This window comes from Pomacea canaliculata, linkage group LG1, assembly GCF_003073045.1.
Source record: "Pomacea canaliculata isolate SZHN2017 linkage group LG1, ASM307304v1, whole genome shotgun sequence".
In the NCBI taxonomy this organism is placed as follows: domain Eukaryota; kingdom Metazoa; phylum Mollusca; class Gastropoda; order Architaenioglossa; family Ampullariidae; genus Pomacea; species Pomacea canaliculata.
Window position 1 is genome coordinate 28,605,905 of NC_037590.1, and position 24,210 is coordinate 28,630,114.

At 36.3% G+C, this 24,210-nt stretch overlaps 2 protein-coding genes across 3 annotated transcripts; both read right to left on the reverse strand.

The window, feature by feature from the left end:
* Positions 1-345: 345 nt before the first annotated feature.
* LOC112561748 (monocyte to macrophage differentiation factor 2-like) lies at positions 346-14,891 on the reverse strand. 2 transcript variants are annotated; one of them, XM_025234414.1, is made up of 8 exons: positions 14,742-14,891; positions 12,355-12,555; positions 10,942-11,023; positions 9,963-10,120; positions 8,759-8,833; positions 8,018-8,119; positions 7,297-7,366; positions 346-6,374 (listed from the first exon to the last, which is right to left on the reverse strand). In XM_025234414.1, the coding sequence occupies exons 2-8, from the start codon at positions 12,402-12,404 to the stop codon at positions 6,165-6,167; spliced, it is 747 nt and encodes a 248-aa protein (XP_025090199.1). In that variant the 5' UTR covers positions 12,405-12,555; positions 14,742-14,891; the 3' UTR covers positions 346-6,164. The 2 variants fall into 2 exon arrangements, with proteins under 2 accessions (XP_025090199.1, XP_025090209.1); XM_025234424.1 differs by having other exon boundaries at positions 14,728-14,880.
* A 1,149-nt stretch (positions 14,892-16,040) lies between these two features.
* Positions 16,041-24,109, reverse strand: LOC112560931 (solute carrier family 43 member 3-like). The gene is made up of 10 exons (XM_025233060.1): positions 22,100-24,109; positions 20,927-20,973; positions 20,221-20,297; positions 19,956-20,055; positions 19,688-19,825; positions 19,000-19,212; positions 18,624-18,725; positions 17,979-18,315; positions 17,597-17,711; positions 16,041-16,680 (listed from the first exon to the last, which is right to left on the reverse strand). Exons 1-10 carry the CDS (start codon positions 22,465-22,467, stop codon positions 16,561-16,563), a joined length of 1,617 nt encoding a protein of 538 aa, XP_025088845.1. The 5' UTR covers positions 22,468-24,109; the 3' UTR covers positions 16,041-16,560.
* Between the last annotated feature and the right edge of the window lie 101 nt (positions 24,110-24,210).

Here is a 24,210-nt window from a genome sequence, read left to right on the forward strand (position 1 = left end):
ACTTGTCACCATTGCAGTGAGAGGCCTTGAGAGGCCTTGTGCTCAGATGGCACCTTGGAATGGTCTCTGTGTGTAACACATGCTTATAGGGGTTTTCCTCAGGTTCCTAAGTTCTCCTCCTCCTTCAGTGCACAATAACCTGCCAAACCGCCCAACAAGGCACACATTTTTACCTGGATATGGCACCTGTTCACAGGGCTGGACTAGCCATTTGTGGGTTGTTTTTTTTAGTACTTTTGTTTCCTCCCTGTTTATATCCCCTTTTTTTCCCCTCCTCCATAAGGTGCAAAATTAGCACTAGATAAAAATGCCTTTCTATACATCCAACCAACAAACAGGACATAATTGAGTTCTCATCTTTTATTTTAGCAAGATATGGGAAGAAACAAATTTTTCATAAACATAGCAATTAAAATTACACAGATTGAAAATGGAATTAATGGTATTTTATATGGACTTAACAAACCACAGAAGTTAAATCTAACTTATCTTGTTGCACCTGACACCTTAGTCACTATTACCAATAACATGGAAAGAGAGGTCACATGGTAACCCTGACTTCTCAAAAGAGAAATTATTTCAAGTATCCTAAACATTTGTGAACCATCAGTTATGCTGTAAAAAAACTGATCATAAAAAGATAATGTAAATTCAAAATGTTCCAGACCAGCAAATATGTCATAATTTTGTGAGACAAAGAGTAGAACACCTACCTAATTCCTAAATTTATGTAGAGGTGATAAAATCTAAAGGAAGACCTTGTCCCCTCTGTTGGACTCTAAGATTTAAAAATACAGTTTCTCTACATATCAATTGCTAAAATATAAAAAAACAATACTGTGATGGTTGATTCACTGCACTGTTAATCATACTCTCACATGCTCTTTACATCTGGGACTGTGTGACACAATTATAAGGCTGTTTCTTTAATGTGGTGCCACTTAATAGAATGTTCAGTACATCTGTGGTCTTCTTTTGCTTAGGTATGCACGACAACAGAAACAATTCTAGTCTGAACCTCATGACAACAGCAAGACATATTTTATGGTCTGTCATTTTAATGTGCCCAGAGGATTAAATCATCAAACCATTTTTTTCAGGAAATATAGTAACATACTTAGGTTTTCCACTTAGCACAAAATGCATTCAGGTTAATCACATGTCATTTTTATGTTTGTGTGCCACATTCAATCTGTGCCAATACCCAAAAACCCTGTCATAGAAGCTACTCATTCGGAACTGTAAAACTGTTTCCACCAAATAACTGTTCGTGAACTGTGCACTAAATAGCACAAAAACATAAATGATGTAGTGATGAAAAAATGCTAAATGTAGTGCTGGGCCACACAGAGTTCAGTACAGGTAATATTTCTCTTATAACAACCCCAAGATTTCTGGCTAAAGAGATAAATACAGTAACTGAATGTCACTGCATGGTCAGTTACCTGAGGAACAAATCACAGACTTCAGAGCAACAGTGCCATCATACACGAGTAGTGACTGCCATATTTTTCTCATTGCCATTACAACATTACATTTAATTGACCAAGCTAATTCTACAAACTTAAGTGAGTGTTTGCCTTTACCACTGGATGCTTATTGATCATAGGTACTTTATTCAACACTCATTTAAACCCAGGTTTATATGAGAATACATCAAAGTGAGTGCACACACAGCGTTGACTTCTGTCCAAGACTGCAATGGCACAAAGATTCTCATCACATTACAGAATGCAAAGAAGTTTTACGGAGTTTTGGCCAAAAAAAAAATACCACCTTTCATGAGCTTACATTAAATTAAACTATAGACTGACATTAGAAGTTTGTCTTGCCAGTAATGGCTTTCAAAAGCAAGCTGAAAATTGCCTGGCTGGAGTTTCCTGGATATTATGGATTATATATAGTGATAATAAAGATGGTGTTTCTTTATAGTTTGGTGGATTTGTTTACTTTCTTATTTTCAGTTGTTTTGAATTTCTGATTTAAAATCTATGCAAGATGAGACACAGATGGAATGGCATTTACTAAACCAGATTATCAAAAGCACCTGGGGCAGTGTAATTATTAGATATAGTAATAATGTTTATATCTATGCAAATACACACCATATCGGAGCATCGAAAAGCAAGATAAGCTATCTATGCAGGCCTGCACTAATAAAACCACACTAAATATATGAACAACAGAATACATATTATGCAGATCTGTACTGAAAAACACTGCAATCATGAAAGGATACTGAAAGATCTAAAATATAACAGAGAACCAGCCTTAGTTTTAATAAGCTACAAGAAAATGGTCCTAATAGGAAAATAAATATCTGTTACTCCAAATAAGTCACCTAATGTTGGATCATTAGTGAGTCAACCAAAACAAATTTTCCTTCTCTATGTTCTTTATATATATATCACTAAAGACTTCTTGTAGCTGTCTATAACATGCAAACATTCCTTAAGGAGCAACCAAAGGTTTAGAACAAACATTACTCCATTACCACAGTAGCAAGTCAAGTTGAAATCCAACATAATACAGCATACAGTAAGTAAAAGTAGTCCCATAACCTTTCAGTCTTTGGGAAGTGAGGTCTTCATACTTACCTCAGGACACGATTTTCATGTGAAGGTGGTGTATTATCAAATAGTTCTTCACTCAAGTGGCAAAGTTTTATAGGTCAAATATCAAAATAAAAACTTTCACCATAAAAACTTGTTCCAGAATCTGATGGATGAAATGGATTAACGATCAGTTTGATGGAAGCATTATTGGAGACAGACAAAGATAAATGCTTACTTTCATTTTTATCACTCACAGGATGTTCAAAATAATATATTGTGTCTCTGTGCATGTGTGTATATGTGTACCTGCCCATGATGTAAACTGCAAAATAAAAGAGATCACATTTCTAGATTTAAAAAAAAAATCAGATCACTCAGCAAAACATACTGGCTGCAAGTACAACTTAGTTTACACAAGTAGTGATCAAAACGGTCATTCAATCATATAAAAATGTATACTTGTTCTCATGTAAAAGAAGTGCAGTTAAAACTAATGAAAATGATACTGATTACATTCTAAATTATTAATATGGGCATTTGTCTTATTTATATGTCTAATATATGTCTTAAGGACAAGAGGTAAAATTATTTGATCATGATTTTGCTCCAGGTATTCATCTCCAAGCATTTTTTTCTTTTTCTTCTTCCTATTCACTCCCAATGAAGCATAGGGCCCCAAAAGCATTTTTTTTTACATTATAAATATTCTGAATCTTTTAACACATAATTACATTCCAATACATGTGTATGGAAATACTTTACATTTTAAAAACATTATTTTTCCATTTTATTATCATAATTAACTTCTCTTTTTTCACAAAATGGAATTCATCTTGAAGTGCTGTATCTGCAAAATTTCTTTAATGAAAATTTAATAAATAAATTTTATAAACTCTTGGTCCTGCACCACTAAACAATATTTCAGCATGTCTATACAATGTCAATAGGTAATTAATTTTCTCCTGCTTAATTTTGCCACTTGATATATGCCATAGCATCTAAATGTACAGAAAAAATTGTATTTCTAAAGCACCATAAAAATATAGCTGTGACATGTACTCAAAACAAAAACTAATATATGTATAAAGAGACAGCAAACTTTAGAATAAACATTATAAAATTTGACATGCTTCAGAGCCTTTGTTTATATCTGCCCTGTGTGTATATATGTTTTAAGTACATAAACATGAAAAAGAGGTTCCACAAGAAAACAGAAGATTGTCATGGTTAGAATTTCTTTACAAGTTTGTAAATTACCACACATTCATGACTTTTTTTTTTCTTTCATGCACCTGCTGGATAGGTAAATGACTACTATCGCAGCTGAATAAACATGTTTACATGATCACAGTAATTCCTGTAAATGACTATGAGAATGCTGTGTACACCCTAACAGATTCCTGAACTTAAATAAAGATCAGGCTATATGAACTGAGGTATTGTGTTAACAAAAATTCCATCCCCTTAAATAATTATCAGTCACATCTGAGCAGCACATAAGCAAATAGGTGTATCTTGCAATATATCAAAATAATTCTGTAAAATCTATTATCAGTATACCAGGTGTGTGTGCATATGCATGCGCATGAACACATGCATTTACTTAGAAATGGATATGTATGCATGCATGAAAGTGTGTGCACATGTGCATAGGTGGTTGTTTTTGTTCATGCATATGTGTGTGTATGTGTACACACAATAAAAGACATAGAATGTGAGTTGTTGGTAGAGGGGAGGACAGAAAAAAATCAGAGCTGAATAAGCAAATCTATGTGGGTGAGAGAATAAGTAAGATCATGGCATCTTTTAGTATAATGTACATGCACAAGTGCCTGAATGTGTTCTTACAGATTATGAAAAATATCTATACCTACATTTGTGTAACTTGTATACATGCAATTATTAATGGATTACTACACCGAACATAATAATTCATTAAAAGTTGTTGGCACACACAAACACACAAATTAACTGATACACTAAGTTTGAAACTGGAAACAAAGGAAAATAATGATAGTGACTAAAATACGTCGCTGAAACAGCACTTCTCATATCATGCAATATGTTTATATAAGATAAAAACACAATTATTCATTTGATTAAAGCCCTGCATACAAACATGCATGTCCATGTGCACACACATGCATGTGCATAAACTATATGCAGAAAAGCAAAGACACTGTCTTGACATCCAACCTTTACATATACCCATGCAAGACATTCATCCATACATACAAGTGTGCACAAGCACATACATTCATCACATAAACATAACATCAAAGTTACAGCAACAGCTAACAGAAAAGAAAGAATACATGATGCTGTATCAACAGTCATGTCATGGCTATGCAGCAAAACATACAGAAGTGCAACATGATCATAAATAATAAAATTATATGCATATTCCTGTTGTACAAAGATGTTTTGCTTTTGGACTCAAAAAGATGTTTATTTCTAGTAAATTCTTAAAGTGAAAAAGAGCACAAAAATGCTTTGAAAAACATTTTATACAGAAGAACACAGGTATATCACAGGTCAAACATTTGACTAGTGATTCGTTAGTTGACTAAAAAAAAAATTACAAATGCCAGTGCTTAAAAATATTATTGTGGTAATTGAAACTTCTCATAACTTTGTTGCTAGCATTTACTGCAACCAAAGTGCAGTAGTGTTACTCCACAAAATACACGAAACATACACTTGAAGAACTTTTTAGTTTGTATACTGTACAACACAGATATCCATTCTAGGTGTATTATTTATTATTAGCTTAGTATTGAACAGCAGAAGTTATAATTTAAAATATGTGTAAAATATGCTTAGCATTTTTGTTAGACACTGGCAAAGTCAACATCTTAGTATTGTAAGGAATTTTTCAACTAAACACAAGTGTTTTTCTCTCTCTCTCTCTCTCCTTGAACGCATGTATGTGTGTGTGCACCTGCAATAAATGCACCTCTCCATGATGAATGAATGTAATGAAAAATATAATTAACTATTCATGCTTTCTAATTTCTTCATGAGAGAGTATTATTAAGCATAATAAATTAAACAAAATATTACAAAGTCTAGAAAATATATCAATAGGAAATATAATCAGACCTGATATATGCCTGCTTTGTTATAATTATTTTCAAAAACATATCACCACTATGACTGGCCTTACAACTATTTGTGCATTTTCTTGACAAACCAAACAGAAAACAAAATATGTAAAATTAAAACTGAAAATTAATTAAATAAAAATAACCAAATGAAACCAGCAGTGCAATAACTAATCCAAAAATAAGCTCTCTTTTGTTAAATCCCATGTATTTTTAGACAAATAGGGGTACACATATGCCATTCTGTGTAAACCCACATAAGTGCAGGCATGCACAAATATGCACATGGATTATATATATATATGTGAAATAAACCCTTAAACATACATGCATGTACACAATTACACATGGTATCTACAAAAACAGTTAAACTAATTTTAGTAAATGTCATGCATTATCACACACACTCACATACAGTCAAAATCAAAAGTCAAACATGTATACACTTTATAGTATTATATGCTGTTTGCTGTCCATTGTTGTTATTTGCTAATCTTTTGCTGATTCATGGTGTTTTGTCTCCAACACCTGCTGTGACTGGTGCACCAAGAAGATATACACACACAGCATAATAATGGAAAAGTGCGCCCACGAAAACAAAACAGTGCCAGATGGCATGGGCAAAGGGAATGACTCCATCACTTTTAAAGAAAAGCACACCTAGCATATAGGTAATCCCCCCCAGAGACAGCTCATATAGTCCTGAAGACTCTTTCTGAAAAACACAAAAGAAAATTGTATTACATTAAGTGATCAATAACACATTTCTGCACACAAAGCTATATTTATTTTAATATGTATTGCATGATAACTGAGTAGTACGGTTTCTCTTTAAACAATAAATGAAATCAATAATCTGAAACCTTTTCAGATGACTACTCTTTGGCAGATTTCCTTGTAAGTATAACTGTTATTATAACTCATGTGAGAAACATGAATATTTTTCAGATTTACTTAAAGTAAATTGGTTATCTTTGCTATGCAATTCAAAATGGATCTGAAGGAATCTCCAGTAATCACTCAAACTTTTTAAAACTCTCTATAATTTTTCTATTTCAGAAGCTTTATATATTTTGGACCAATATATTTTTTTTTTTTTTTTGGTACACTCGGGATGTCTTCCATCACTTGCTATTTGTCAGTAGAGGAATGGTGTGAAAATTGTATAATAGTATGGAACATGGCACAAATACACATGCATGCAAGCACACACATGCAGAGAGGGAAAGGTAACAAGTACAGGCTTGGCGATGGGGGTGGGGGTTGTTACTGGGTGGGTGACAACCCTGTGACTAAAGGAGAGAGGAGAGGGTCAACTAGCGACAGGATGGAGATGCGGGGATGTTTTGGAGAGAAATCTGGTGTGAAGGTTGAGTGAAGAGGGCAGCAGGTCAGAACATGAGGGGACAGTGTAGAGGTAAGAGCTAGGACTCATCGAGAGCGTGAGTGTGTGATGTGGATGTTTTGCCTTAGCCAAAACTATCAACTAAAAGTAAAAAGGACTCGGAACCCATGAGAGCACTGTGTTCATTATAATGGTGAGATCGGGAAAAGCAGCCCACATCTAGCCTGTTACAATTTATCTTGGTAGATTTCATTTTAAAAGTAATAACACAAAGTGATAGTTTATTCCATACCATATCCATGATGATGATGGAGGGACACACCCCAATCACTAGATACAAGACAATTTCAAGCCATTTGTATCTGAAAAACATTTATTTTTTAATAAATAAATAATTGAAGACTGCATGCAATGATTATTTGTCAACTTGTCAAAAGAAGTATTTCAAGATTCCTATCTTTCACAAAGAATACTACTACTAATAATAATAGTAATCTATACAGCACCTTAACCCACCATCGAAGGCAGGCTCAAAATGCATTACATGCTAGCACATATCTGAAGTTGCATATAGGTGCACAAGCACACAATATCAATTGGCATCAAGTGTACCAAACAGTCTCTCACACACGCATACACCAAAGCACACACAGTGAAGGAGACTAGGGTACCCAAGAAAACTATCAATAGTCACATCCAAAAGAGATGTGTCAGGATCAAGATCTGAACCCACGATACCAGATTCTCATTGTCATGGTGACAGCTTTTTAGCCACTAATGCCAATAACTACCCCACATTGTAATGACTGTGATAAAGGACTATACACCTGTAGCTGGCAGATAGGGGTTGCATTATTTTGTATCAGATAGGATTATTATGTCTCCCTCATAGTTTCCTTGTTATTACCACCATAATCCCTTTTCTGACTCAGATAATAACAGTTAAGTGCACATTTTTTAATAACTGATTAGTAAATAATACACAATTTAAGCTTGTTAACAGTTTGGCTTACTGTTCATGGAACAGGTACTGGTAAAGAATTCCACAAACAGCCAGTACCCATACAACAGTCAATACCTCCTCTGCCCACGAATGAAACTCCTTCAGAATCAGCCTGTCACAATATTACAGTATAATGACCAGCAGTCCATTCTAGTTTGAAATCAACTTTCTAATTGCTATATCCTTCTTCACATCATAATTACATAACTTCTTACATTAAACATGTGATTTCTCACAAGAGGTAGTACCTTTTTATACAATGTTGGATATACTGTATAAGACACTAATGATTCTTGACCAACAACCTACAAAATTATCATCATTGTTTATCTTTAAGAAGAACTATACTGGTTTAAAATTTATAGCCATTTGCAGGAAGCTGTAAGACATTGGACATATTCATCTATGAACATATATGTATTACAGCAAAGTTTTGCAATACTTATATCTCCCCCAAAAATAGCAGATTCAGTAGTACATAAGCTATCATCATGGATTTTGCCACTTGAGAGCCTTTTTTTTAATCCCTTCTGAACTGCTTGTCTACAAGAATGACTTTCTTTGCAAATAATCTCTACTTCAAGTTTAAATTAATGATATTACTTTTTTTACATGATTCACATGATGGGCCAAAAAAATTACAAAATTACTGCAATAAGCCAGAAAATATTTGATGAAGAACAGAACACTTCTGTTTTGTAATTTTGAAAGCTGCTAACCAGGAATTTTGATAAGCAATCAACTGACTTACCAAGGTGTGTAAGACGATGCAATGAATACATGAATAACCGCACGGTCTCCAATATGAAAAAAATTTTTCCAGTTTCTGAAAAACAAACAAAAATACATAAAACAATAAAGCATTTTCAGCATTCAACTATGCTAAATTTAAAGAACTATAGTCTGTAACCCACTGAAGTTATAAGGGGTGAGAGAAAAACATCAAAACACAAATGTATCAACACTAATTTGTGGATTAAATGGGATAACACTTTCAGTGTAGATTTAAACATTCTTACACAAAAATAGTTAAGCATGTGTTAGATACAGGTGACTATGAGGAGGCTAGGGCAGTGAATTAGCTTTGAGACAATTCAAAACAAAGCTGTCAAACAGTTAAGTCATGGAACTCATGATCGGCAATGGCCTAGAAACAGACTGTGAAAGAGAAAGAGAGAGCAAAAGCAATAAAAAAAAATAAGTGAGAGAGATAGCAAGCCAGAAAAAGAAAATGAATGACGGTATGAGAGACAGAAAAAGAAGAGAACAGCAAGAGAGACAGATGAAAAATAATTTATGAGGTAACAGAATAAGCAAAAGTTATACTTTTTCTACATCTTACCCTTAGACAGTGTAGCAAAAATAAAAACACTACAAAACATGTCAAAAAGAGGGAGGACGAAAACCAGCAAGGCAGAAGGAAGAGAAAGAGCTGGTGATGATAAAATTAAAATACAAATAGGAAAGAAATATTACAAAATTTATTCATTCAATTTTTCACACCTTCCTTGCATATTAACAGCTACTCATGCAATGCATATGTGCATGCATGCATCCACACACATGCCTACACACACACACACAAACAGATATATATAAATAGCTTTACTACAGTAACACATTAATAATTTCTGCTGAACTTTGTTGACTTTCCTAAATTCTTCAATCATTTAGCCATCTAAATTCACATATGTATATAACATTTTAGTATTAGTAAAAGCTTGTTTTTGCTAGGTGGGAAGAAAAAACAAACATAAAACACCCAAAAATTTTAGAAAGCAATCTTAGGATTATACAAAGAAAAGTAGCACAAAAAGGGCAAAATAAAAAACAACTACTAAACTAGTATCCACAAGCCTTTCAGTATATATAAGAAAAATTAATTTAAATATGAGCATAAATATTTTCACAACAAAATTTTTAATGAAAAATTAAAAACAAAAACAAAACCTGACCGAAGCCAGCCAGTGTAAGAGATGAAGTGGAAAATGGTGGAGACAGAGAAGAGAGCTATTAAGGCCAGCCCATAGATGATCACAACTGTCAGGTGCAAATCAGATGCTGCCAGGTACACCATAAATACAAGTGCTGCCAAACTTGGTGCCACCCATGCCTGAAAGTGTCAGTCAGCCAATTTACTGATACACTCTCCCCTCCCCACCCCAAGTATAACGCTGATAACAAATTAAATTAAAAACCATTAACTATTCCTATCTGCATCGACAATCTTTCTTCTATGTATATTAAATCCATTATGGGAGTGTACTATATAATTTGAATATGCATTTTTTATTGTTCTCATTGCTGATACACTCCCCATGCAATATATTTCTTCTGTTTTATGCTTGGAGTAGTAACATCAACTAACTTTGCTATCAAGTCAAAACGCAAAGGCACTTAAGTAACAATTAAATTTGCAAGGAAATATTAAATTGTGGAATAAAAAGGGATTTTGATTTGCCAGCTATATAGCTTTTGTTGGTATTGCTGAATCATTCTCATCATCTTAGTGAGCACAAAAGTTTTTTAACATGGAAACTACATACAAGAAATGAAAATCACTATCTTGCAGTTTTTATGTTGGTAATGAGTTCATGGCCTTTCAAAATCTCTCGCCACATACGACTTATTTCACACCGGTAACACATTTAAATGTCTTAAAGGCTTTGTATACATGTAGTTTCTCGAAGTCTGTGCATAGCTACTGCTAGTTATGTTACAATATGAAATTATTGACAAAGGTTAACTAATCTAAATTATAATTTATAATGATAACTGTTTACAGTCTATAATTCAAATTCTTAAAAAAATGCATTTCTAGAAGGAAGATGCAAAAGTGTTTTAATAATTCCCAGAAGTAAGCCAGTTTAGTGAGAACAGAAACTAACAATAATATTTTAAGAAACAAAGGTAAGCTAACTAACTACAACTCACTCCATGGGGGATGATGTTGGCCAAATGTTCCACATCTGTTGGATTATAAGCCTCCCCTTGACTTGGTGGCTCATTTTTTAACCTAAAAATATAAAAAATGATTTAATATGGTTTCACAAAAAAAATATTAAAATGTGTGTGTATATATTCAGTCTTCTCTTTTATGTTTTGTAATAAAATTGAACAAATGAATCTGTACAAAATAAATGTTGTGGCAGTCTACGCGAGGTGTTGCCCGTCGTTTTGATGAGGTATCTGACCCTGCCTGACCTGCCAGTGTTGGTTACATGGCTGATGACCCAGCCCGCCTAGATCATTCTAGCAGGTGTGTAAGATTTGGTACCTGGAATGTTCGGTGTGGGAGAGCACATGCGTGACTAGTAGATGCGGGATGCTTCTAGACGCATGTAAAAATCTGGTGTCTTATCTTGTAAGTTGTAAAGCGTATGATTGTTATTTGTCAGCATTTGGAAAAATAGTTTTGTTACGAATTAAACCTAACCATTTGAAAGTGTTGTGCAGTTATGTAGGGCTTTTATGTTGTTTCATATAAATTTGTTCCAAATAGGAATCTTTGTCATAGTTTGTATGAAAATATCATTAGTTTGTGCAAAATATATTTTAAAAAATAAATTTTGAGCTCCTGCCATGATCTCTTGTTATGAGATAAGCCTCAAACAAACATAACCAAGAAAGGTAAAGAATTAAGACAAAGAGGGCAAAAAGAAGCTAGAAAGTTTTTATGGCAGTGAACATCTTTCGTTTAGATCAGTGTCCTATGGCAACATCCAATCAGAATTTAGCAGTTTTCCTGGTGCCTTGCGCAAACCAGAAACTGGGGGCAAGCATTTTTTTCACGTGATACAAAATGTCGGCCACATGTTGTTGAGTTTGTTGTCAGAATGAAGCTCTCTTTTCGTATCGCTTATAAGATAACCATAATTTTCGCCTTCCCAGTTTTTTAGGCATTTATTATCTGGAAAGCAGACAATACTAACTCTTCTCCTTTTTTTAATTTGCTGTTGCGGCAGTTACCCTCATTCTGCACTAACAAATGCTTTGTGCTCTTAGTATACAAGATATTGAATCCCTATTGATGCTCATGTAAAAGTGAAGAAAAATATATTAGTCAACCAAAGCAGATACAGTTTGTAGAGAAAACCAAATGCTTGCTTAGGCAATAGTACTTTCATTACTTTCTATCTTCTTAATTTTACTGGGCTTTTCTCATTCATCTTTTTTAAATGACTTTAAGTACTTTCTTCTATAACAGAAGCAGTTTTATTATTTTTACTTTTCGTTTAGTCTTGGGTTTTTAGCCCTAAGATATAAATCTTATAACAATGTAAACTTATTCATTTAACCAGTAAGCTATAAATCACTATTAACAAGTAGTGCTTGGTATGTCATTACCTTTTAAGATCAGCATTAGAAGAGACCTGGCGTAAAAGTGTTACAACCATTGGACAGCAGTTCTGTGGTGCACTTGAATGGCCTAATTAGCAGCTCTCAGTCTTCTTGTGCTCTCAAGAAGAGTCCTGCTGAAAAGTACTATGCTGTCCCAGTGGATGTTTCCTGTCTGCCCATGTTGTATCCATCTGCATATGGGGCTTCCTTAACAATGGTATCCTCATTATTAAAAACCATCTGAATAGTCAAGCATACCTTTTTGTATGATTTTCTTTTTGTCACATGAGAACCTAAATACTAGCCTTAAATTACTGTTATGGCAGAATGGCAAACAGTTACTGGTAAAAAGCATGCTTATAAATATTTCACTATTAACCTGAAATAACTACACACAAATTTTACCTTCCTGAATGATCAGTTGTGATTGGTTTTAAGGACCAAACTTCAATGCTTAAAGTGCTAAAAGCAATCTCTCAAGCCTGCTAGCATTGAAAGCAAACTTGACACAAAAACTGCTTATCTGATCTACCACATCAGTTTGTACACATTCAAGTGTGAGCCTTTTAAAGAAAACGAGTTCTATTGATAAAGCATTCTGTTGGTGTAATGCTATTCTTGTCATTTCATGCAGCAACCAGTAAAATCAATATTTATGTGCTTTAATTATGATTTAAATTTAATTTAGTTGAAATTTAAAGTATCAATGTTGCACTTCTTAAAACTGAAGATAACAAAAAATAAAAGATTGTGAGGGTGTGGGCTCAAGACAAGGAAACTGCTGTCTCTCACGGTCATGCACAATCTTAATATTAAACATTTTCCCTTTTACAAAGACATATATTATTCACATCAATCACTTTTGTCTTGTGATTCCCATTACTATAATTATCACAGCTCACGTGTACTTTGAACAGCACTCAATGCAAGGCCTACATTATGCACAGCATCACTCTAATCAAAACGCTATGTGGGACAATAGGCAAACTTTGACTCCTCTACTTCATTATGCAATGACTAAACAATAAGGGAGACAAAGTTCAGTTAGGGAAACATAGGTTAATACAGGTATCCTAGTGGCACTATATAATCCTAGTGATCACTTTCTTTTAGGGGTGACTGCTTTTACATCTCATTAATCAATAATTAATCAATACATTGTGGGTCAATTGGCAGAATTTCATTAATAAAACTTAATGACTTAACAACAAGGATTAAAGTTCAGTTTGGAAAACACAGGTTACTACAGTTGTCGTAGTGGTGCTATGAGCATAGTTTTAACTTTCTAAGAGGCTTTCTTTTTACGTTATTTTTGTAAGTGTCAACTGGTTTTGTAAAACACAAAAGGCCTGGTTTTCACTACATACACATACCCCCTCCTATTCATTTATATATGTGTGTGTGCAATTCTACACTGAAGCACCACCTTACAAAACATTTCCACTTTACTTCTTAAGATCTACCCACTTCAGTTTCTTCAGACTTATCAGGTTTGTATTTTAGCAGTTGTCTGAGGACTGAATGTGTCAAGGGTTAGGGTTAGGGTTAACTTTTTTGGGGAGGGAAACTAACAAAAACTTTATAACAACACATGCACAAACTAAAATTGCAATTAAAATGTACAAGCTTTCACACATCTGTAAACCACTTACACTTCTGATTTAACATCTGTTAATTGCAATGGCTGAAAGTGCTTATGTCTAAGGACATATATTTTCATCTCGATAATTTTAATGCAACCCACGCAAAAAAATCTAGGTCCATCTAGTTTGAACATTTTGTTTTATTACAGCAAAATCCTTTGTCTGTTAATCCATCTAGCTTCAGATTTTTTTTTAAACTACTGAAACGTGCGCTGCATTGTTAATTTTAACAATCTATTATTAAACATTCTTCAGCCGTTAGGATTCTCGGCTCGGTGCTGCAGAAACAATTTGACATTTCTGATTAATTCTTAATAATAAGTTTAAGACAACAAGGATGACAGATATGGGTGAAATTAACACATGCATGTACTCCATTGTCGTTAGTAATACTGAGTCAAAAATTAGTTACTTCTTGTGTAAAATCAGTACTCGTTTTACAGGCACAGATACCTCGCCTAAATAAATGAGAACTATTACACCTGTCATCTCACATTTTTCAGATCAACCCAAATGCAAAAATTTGCTTAGTACCGTGCTGAGTCATTGATGCGAGAGTTAAAATCAGCTGGATAAAAAAAAAATACAAGCAGAGCTCAGAAAAAAGGGGTGTATAAAAAAACTGAAAAGAATTCATTAGCACTTCTTTTTACAAAGGAGAAATTAGGGGGGAAAATCAGCCACATCCAATATGAATTTCGAAGAAAAAGCTGCAATAGAAAAATAAGTACGTCACCTTGTATGTTTTACCTGGTGCTTATTCGATCGTATCGAAGCCCGCCTCCCTGATATTATCAACGACAATGTGAGTGAGATTTAAGTCCATCTATGCCCCGTGTTGGCACGGGCAACGTTAAGCAGCCAAGTGAGATAAATCATTCCATTTGAGGCGTGCGTGATAGTGCAGTCCCTTGAGGGGAGGACGCCCACGACACTAGCTAATGCTGATTAGTAAAGGATACCTGGTTTTCCGCACTGTGAGGTTTTGGTTCCAAAGGAAGATAAGCACATGGATTAAATATACTTTTCATGAAATGATGACATGGTATATGCCATATCTGGTTAGGTTTTAGCGCATTGGCCCATCCCTCAGATGTGTATATAGTCAACGCAGGAAGAAATGCTGAACTGAGGCAGAGGGTATCTATACCCTGATTGCCGCATTCCGCACGTTTGTACGCAATGGAAAAATTCTTCCTCCACTGAAGTATTTGAACAGCAACAATTTTAACTGGGGTTTTAAAACAAAGCCATGTGTTTTATTTTATTTTTTATTATTTATTTTTATTCTTATTTTGTAGTAGGGGAGGGGACGAGAAACCCGCGTGTTTGAAAATAGTGCTTTCTATTTGCAGAGACGTTATACCGTCTCAGCTATTTGTGATAAATTTTATTAGCGACATACATGCATCCGTATTTGATGAGTTTTGAGAAGCCTGGACATCAGCCTAAACCCTATTACGATTTTATTTATTGGTAAGATTAAGACACAGCTTTAGGATTAGTGTTACGGTTGCATCGCCCGCCCAGACGGACTGTCCTTGTTGTAATGCATTTGTCAGCATTCACGAACTTTAATTCCAACATCTTTCTAGCTGCTTATCTAAACCGGCGAGGATAGCTTTAGTGATTGGGGCTGTCTGTGTAGCAATTAAAAAAACCTTGTGTAAAAATTTTGTAAAGTCTGCTTAGATTGATCATCAGTCATGATGTATCCTTGTCAAGGCTACTATGTGACACACAGACAAAAAATCTTTGATAGGTTTTGCAGTAATATAAAGGTTTTACCCATTAATCACAAACAATTAGTTATCAGCACCATATTCTTCAGCGAAATCTTCTTTAACCATTGTCAGCTTCTAGTCTTCAGCTTGTAGTACAGTATTTTTTCATGTACAATTATTTGAGAAGCATGAAAATTCATGACATTTTTTTCCAAAACAAACTATGTGGCACCTGCAGGGAAGATCTAGAGAAGACAACCACATTGGTTATTAGAAGTGGACTGACCATGATCTTTCTTATTCCATAGCGAACAAAAAGAACACCTTTTCCAGTATCTGATCACTCTCTTGCTATCTTCAAGAAAACTTGAGAGTTTATTGTCATAAAGATCATTTCAACAATCATCATACATCTCATTTCAACAAAACAATAAAACGTAAAAATGCAGCTGTATAAGCACACATTTATGAAAAGACAATTGGCAAAGGTCATATATTAAGTACATGCACTATTGTCCAAAATATTTGAAGTATTCCATGGACAGCTAATGTGTTTATTACTATTTTGTGTTCTGCCATGAGAAGTACAAGCTGGGAGGAAGTCTGACAAGCTATAAAACATGACATCCAGTGCTGCAAAAGTGTTTGAAGGATCTGCTGAGAATGGATGCTTTGGTAGAATACTAGCCACCTGCTTCCCATTTACAAGCAGAAGTAGAGAAGACAAGAAGAAAGTGGTATGGGACAGGGTTATACAAACTTCAGGATTTTCAGGCTCGCAATCAGTTGTGTTTATAAAACATCTGCAGAAGTCTTTGATCAACATTTAGCTATGATGATTTATATCACTTCCTATCATCTTGATGGTTGGAGATCCATTCAAACTCGGCACGCCGGCATACCAACCACTGATACAGGGGATGTATAAGTGCCATGGAGACAAGGATGAGGAGGAAATAGTTCACCTGAAACAGACACACGATTTTTGTACAAGACCTGTACAAAATGTATGCATTTTACCACTTCTTATGTCATAATATTTATACAATTTTCTTTAACTTAAAAAGAAATATCTTCACTCATTCTTAGATGGTAATAATTGTTCCCCAGCTGCAAGGTTTGATGTGACAGACCTTTATCTGCTTTCACAGATTCTGTGATACTTTTGTAGGTGACTGCTGCCATGTTCAGAAACATTTCTGAACAGTGAACAGTGGACAGATTACAGCAGGTAGTTGTCATCTCATCTAACAGTCAACGGTGTGTGGGCTTGCAGGGATATATTTACAATTGCGCAAAGCAATCTGCTTTGAGGTAATGATACTATCTGATGATGGCACATGTAACAAAGATGAACACTCTCCTCTCTAGTGCTATATGTGCATGCAAGCGTGTTGTGCAAGTCGTGATTATGATAGGTCATGCATGCACGAATATGTGTGTGTGAGATAGGAATCTTGAGTCTTTGCATGGATGTAGATACTATAAACAATGTAAGATGGAGTCGTTACTTGAGGTTAGCATGACACTATTGCCAGGAAGCATATGGGGAGGTTTTGTAGTCTGATTGTACCGTACGTTCGACGGTAACGCAGAAGATATATAGGTGGTTCAAGTCATTTTTTTTTTACCTCGTAGCTGGAAAAACTTGACCTCCCAACTCAAAAACTTTCCAGAAGAATTATATCAGAAAAAGCAGCGAAGGTAAAGCCAGCGGAAAGATTGTTGGACACATTGAACCCCGTATGTTCATATCCCTAATAGGCTTTGGGACTAGTTTAAAAAAAAAAATACTTCGTCTTTTCAATAACTGATCAGCGCCGAAAGTTATGTTAAAAGCGGCAAATTATGTTCAAAGTAATTTTCATGTGTGATACTCACAGTGGTGAATCCAGCGGCATCCCCCCAGGAGAATAGGCCGTACTGAACCAAGCTGAAGATCCCTCCCAGTATTAGCATCAAACCGTACAGAATCCCGAAGTACTCGCTGGGAAACCTTCACAGAATTAAATAGAGTGGATGTGATAAGAGTAGGAAAAGTGGTAGATCACATGGACAAGGAGCAACAAGGAATAAAGGGAATGTGGGGGGAAGGGAATATATGTATTGCGTGGTTTAGGACAAGAAAGTCGGCCATTCAAGGATTGCGCGAGCCAGTGAATAAACCCTCCCACATCCCCTGCTACTCTACACCAGCTAGCTACGAAGGGTACATGATTTATCGGTCCAAGCGATTTTCCGAACAGGTTCGCAAAGCACTCACATGGCCCCTAAAAAGGAAGTCCCCATTCCGTAGAGAAACGAACGAAATAAGGTGACAAGGATGAAAGTCAAATACAGGAGGTTCTGCTCGCGAAAGAGCACTAACACAGAGAGACCAACTCCCAGTAACGCCGTCAACGCCAATGGGATGACAGCCGGCATCAACTCCCGTCGGAGTCTGGAGCGGCTTCCTGTGACAAACAGATGCAGAGTGCAGTCAACTTGTGGATGCTCCAAGAAGTGCTCTTTCGTGCGTTCCTTCGTCGTCAATGGTTTAGTGGTCGAGTCGTTGCATAATATCTTAAAACTCGAAAGACTAAATCCCGTCAAACATAAAGCTCATTTTTTTTTTACAGGTGAATAAAAACGCTGCTGTCATTAGCGTGACACAAATAACGCATTGGTTGACTGTTATTATATTATGGTTGGTGGATTTTAGAAGGTGACAGCGCACGTAGATTGACCTAAATGATAATTTTTGACAAGGAAGGCCAGAGGAGCTTCAAATAAAGCGTTGTCCTATCAGGTCAGCTTTTGCCACGTCGGGAAAAATGAGGTCTCGATATTTAAAAAAAAAAATACAGGTGACAAATCAATCCTATATTTAAAAGATTGGTATTGCTTGGTGGAGAGACGATAAACTCACCCCGAAAGATGCGCTTGAAGAAATCGTACAAAGTACCAACCAGCAGTGTCGATAACAGTCCACACATCAATGTGTATGTTGACACGTTGGTAAAGTAACTAACTGCAAGCAAATGTACTATAAAACAGCAATTTTTTTTTTTTATAGGAGTTCATCTGTCCCAGATATGCAGATCCATGTAGTAAGAAATTTCCTACACGCTTTTCCCCCTTTACGCCAATCCTTTAATTCAGTAACATAATTAGGAAATTATATTTAATATAGCATTAGTTGTAGGCCATACAGCTAAGTTTGATTGTTTGGTAGACGATAAAATGCAAGCTTATGATCACACATTATGATGTGACATGCATTTGTGATACTGTATTTTGTGTACCGTCTTTCTCGGTTAGAATGTCTGTCAGCCAACTGTTCAAAGAGGAAAGGAAGTAATAAAACCGCAGCTGGACAATGCAGAACCACGTCACGTGCAACAAGTACATCGATGACAAGATGCAGGATCTGACGGAAGGGAGATTCACTTCCTCCCGCTTGACAGGTGCCTTAGCGTCCTTTGAAGCCGCACTGTCTAACGTTGTCATATCTGTTCCTGTAAATAAAGCAGACAGTAAAGGACCGAATCAAGTATTTTTGTATCTGGAGACTACTTGACAGATTTCAGGTCACAATCGTGTATCAAGTAGTTAAATCTACTTTTGAAGAATCCAGGTCACAATTATTAAAAGAAAAAAATTGACTGTTGTGTTTTAAAAAGTTCCAGATCTTTGGACAAAACAAAACTAGCAGTTTGAGAGTACGATGGCTGCAGATTAAGTTTTGTGGACAATAAGAATAATTTCAATCATATGCGATAACAATATTATTTTTCTTTCCCACAAAATGGCAAACAAACGGTTACCTTGCAGACACGATTAGCACCAGAGAATATCCCACTTACCACATACGTGACCAAAACACGATCATGTCAGTGCTCCGTCTCTATATTTGGTATCATCGATAATGATTATGATTATGGCGTTAATGATATCAAGTGATCATCTTTACGTCTGTACGTTATATCTTACCCAAGACGACTTCCATGCTCTTGGACTTGGAGATGAAATTTCTGGGCAAAAAGAAGAAGGTATTGATCAAGGTCAGCAGGTGTAGTCCGGTCAAGAACAGCATTGTCCATTGCAGTTTCACACCTGTTCGAACAGCAGCTGTTGACAATCGATAAAAAAAATCCACTTTAATAAAATAAATTAATGAAAACGGATTATAGACAAGATAATGGTTCTCGATATCCTAAGAGGCGGTACGTATAGTGGGAAAAAAAACAACAAAATCTGCATCTTGCCTTGAGGATAATCATGATACCGGCGGAGCCATCAAAGGCACCACATACTACTCCAATCACAGTAGAGCTTCCTTTGGTGAAAAGCATTGAGAACTGAAAGGTGAAAACGAGAAATAATGATCAAACATGTGCTAAACAGGAGGAGAGTATATGATCATTGGACAAAGATAGAAAAAAGAAGTTATCGACAAAGAACTAATTATTTATAAACTTTTTCACTCTTATAATGTTACATTTGGGTTTGTCACATTTTGTTACCTGAGCGTTGGTCATCAGCAGTGAAATGCCTCCAATACTGAGCAAACTCATGCCGGGAAAGATTATCCATGATCTGTCTTCGAAAGAAACAAAGAGGGGTTAAAAAAGAAGATTTGAAGATGATTCAAGAACCATGCCGACTAATGATACTAATGTTGTTCGCAGGCAGATAAGATCTCATGGACTTTTTTAAGGTCATTGTGAAGTGGGGTGCTAGAGACCTCACTTTCCTCGGGGTCAGCTTCATGTGAGGAGTGGTGCCCATCTCCTCTCCCTCTCTGCCTTACCTTCTCAAATCGTCTTTGGAGTCAGGCAGAGAGATTCACTGATGTAACGCAAGTCCGGAATCTCACAGTAACAATCACACTGATTAAAAGTAAATTTCCCAGAATATACAGATCTTATGAGAAAGCGGGGATTGGAGTTTTTGTTTTGTCTTGTTTCCTTTTGGTGGGAGGAATGAATAGTAGTTATAATTAACTTACGCCTGCTGCCTTCAAAGTTCACTGGTTGGTGAAGCGCCTGTTATTGACCTTATTACTTGCATACTTTTTCAGACATAATTAGTTGACCCGTAAACAGGAAGAGGAAACGCACTTACAAACAAAGATAGGTGAGTGAAAAAAGTTATACTAAATTGAGCAATTTATAGTAAGATGCACGAATACATTTAAGTAAATGCGTGTGCAAATTTGTATATCCTTACCTTCTGTTGTAAAAGAAGTCAGCAAGCCGCCAGTTAGAAACACAAAACTGGAAAGAAAATAAACACTATAATTCTTTGGTATTTCTCTTCATTATTCTCCATTCCACTCTCCCCTCTTCTTCGCAAAACAATATGCTGCTTGCTTCTTTTTTTTAAAAAGGTATCTAAGACGAATGTATCACATAAACAAATATGGAATCAAAGAGGCTACAGCTTTAGCGTACAAACTGTTCCTCAGGTGGGGTATTCTGGACCTGTCTGGGGCCGTATAGTTAAGAAGCGAGATTAAGTCGGTTTTTTTTTGTTTTTTTTGTTTTGTTTTGTTTTGTTTTTTTTTCTGGGGCAAAATGGGGACCTCAAGGAAAAGCGTCTAGTTTCGAAGATGTAAAGCGGTGTCAAGACCCCGCACTTGCTTCTTCGTGTTTTTTTTTACCACAAGGAACCTTTGCCACCTTTTATAACTGCGACTCCAGAGGAACAACAACAACAATAACAACAACAATAAATGTAGTGCTATTTGATTAACAGCTAAACGAATACAGTACTCCGTTATCCAGAAAAGTCTATGAAATTAAAATAAACGGATAAATTCTGGGGAAAAAAAGAAATCCTGGAGAAGAATGAAAATGGAGGACCAGATTTGTCTGAGCGGCCTGGAGACATATGTCATCGTCGAAGATTTAGAGTTTACATTCAGCTGCAATGGCGAGTGATGACTACGTCAACGCATTTGATGTGGCTAACGATCACTACGTCACCAATGATAACATGATTAAGGACATTACGTCATCACAACTGAGATAGCTAGGGAGTAGGGGCCACAATGTGACCACAGTTGACACAGAGTCAATCACATTACAGCAGGTGACATATCACTATGTGACCACAGCTGACATGGCTAAGAACAACTACGTAACCACAGTTGGTATGGCTAGTGACAACTATGTCAGAACGGTCGACATGGCAAAGAACCATATATATCATCTCAGCTTAAATTTCTAATATCACTACATTACAGCTGAAAAGAGAATGGGCCTCTAAGCAATGGGGCACAGGAGCCAGAGGGACAATGAAGTAGCGAAATGTCTCTAGATGCTCACCCACAGTCTCCTCGTTCTGACTTTTCTTGTTGTTACGTGACAACAAAACATCTGAACGTTCTAACATACTTACAAAGCGCAAAGACGAGTTACTCTAGTGCCGAACTTGAAGTTGATCTGGCCCATGACTGCGGAGCCTGCGCAGTTCATCAGGGAGGCGATGGTGAACACCAGCGACAGCATCTTATCGCGAGCTGCGCAGCTGCTGCTCTTGGAAGGACCCCCATCTTGTGTTTGGTTGAAGAGTGTAGTGATGGTAGTGACAGTTGTATTTCCCATAGGCGACGTGTCGTTTGTGTTGTCGCAAAGATGGCTGTATACCCCGTGCTCCTTCAACACAAACACCAGCGACCCCCAACCAAACAGGAGACCTCCGAATAAAAAGACTTCGAAGAAAACCCACACCACATACAGGAATCGGAATCTGGGATTTGCCTCCATGGTTTGTCGCCACGCTTGTAACGGTTTCAGAAATTAAACTGCCTTGTATGCAGCAACACGTCCACCCAAAGGAAACAAACTGCTATGTTTGCGATGCTTTTTTTAGTCTTTCATAGCGCTGGTTTGTAGGTCTGGGACATGGCGTTATGTTAGCGAACTTTTTTGCTATAATATTTGATATCATTCAGTAATGATGGTAATTAGGAAATAACAGCGTGATAGGAATTCTGATTCTGGTCTCTTGAAAAAATGTTTTGTGACAACGCTTATCACATTATTATCTAAAATAGACGTGAGTTTAAGCATATCACAGCACATTATCAGCAAACGTTTTGACCTAATTTTTTTTGCTGACACAAGTTTTAAAGTCTACATGCTATGCACAAGTGAAACTTTACCGACATAAATTTTAAAGTCTACATGCACTACACAAGTGAAGCTAGTGCAAACAAACTTGAAGATAAAATAGAAAACGAAAAGAAAAAAAAAAGGAAGAAAGAAAAAAGTGTTTGTGTCACCGTTCTTTGACTCAAAAAGGCTTGCAGGTTACTGAGAAAAGTGCAAAGTAAAAATTTTATTTTCTCTTCTCATCTGTTGAGTGTTAATGTCTGGTAGCTGCCACTCTTTCAGGAATTGAAAATTATGAGAAAAAGAAAAGTCAAATAAATGATTAAAAAACCTACGTGTAGTTTATTGTTTTTCAACATCTTTAGGAAAAGTTGTATAATGTTGAAGTTGTTCTCGTTTTTGTTGAAATTGCTTAATAACTAGCTAGACTAGATGGGAGAATTAGGTAATGCCCGGGAGGCCACTGCAGAAATTTTTTGTTGGGGTTTCTCCCTAGACTTGCAGCTGTGTTTATTGTCATTTGTCAACACGTTACGTCTTCGGTTTATTTGAAACAAGTCGACATTCATGGCATCAATGTTACGAAATGATGAAACACGCGACTTGCTATCAGTTACTACTGCTGCTGTTTCTTTTCCTTCCCATATCAATAGGGTACACTATAAAATGACATCGATGTGAGTGACGTGAAAACATCGCTATCCTACCCCAACACGAACTGTTTCTAGGGAGATACTGATTCTTCTTTTCTTGAATCACATCCGGTTTTCGCTTTGTGGAGAGGAGGGGTGGGTATTTTTACGCCGAGCAGCAACTAAAATTACTAAGGCTATATCACGGCTATGCAGCCAGCCCTGTAAACAGATGCCACATGCATGCCCGAGACGAAAGCCGAATCCAGGACAGCCAACCTTCACTGTATTGATGACAGGCGAAAACCGTTGCGCCACCGGGCCGCTTCTTCTACTTTGTGGACACACACAGTTACATCGCGACAAAACCCTAGACTTGAGCCAATACCAACACCGCTTGCGTGAGCTTCGTAACAAATGCGACACTTATTATCAACTGAACTGATAACATTTGCTCTGGTTGCATTTCTCTGCGAAAGTCACGAGAACTGCGTAACAGAAAAGGGATTGGGGAAGGGAGATAGTGTGAATCAATGTATGTTAGCAACCACCAGGCAAGGTCGCATGGAGTTCTGCAATATCAAGATGAGGGCGTTGAGAGTGTTGACTATTCCGGTTGTTGCCGCTGTTTCCGGTCTGCTTCCCAACACGATTGCCGTGATATACTTGTAGGTCTTAGTTGCTCGCTCGACGCAAAACGCCAACATAGCGCTGCGTGCGTGCTTCGCATTTTCTCTCCTGTCCGAAAAAGGTCAGCCTATAT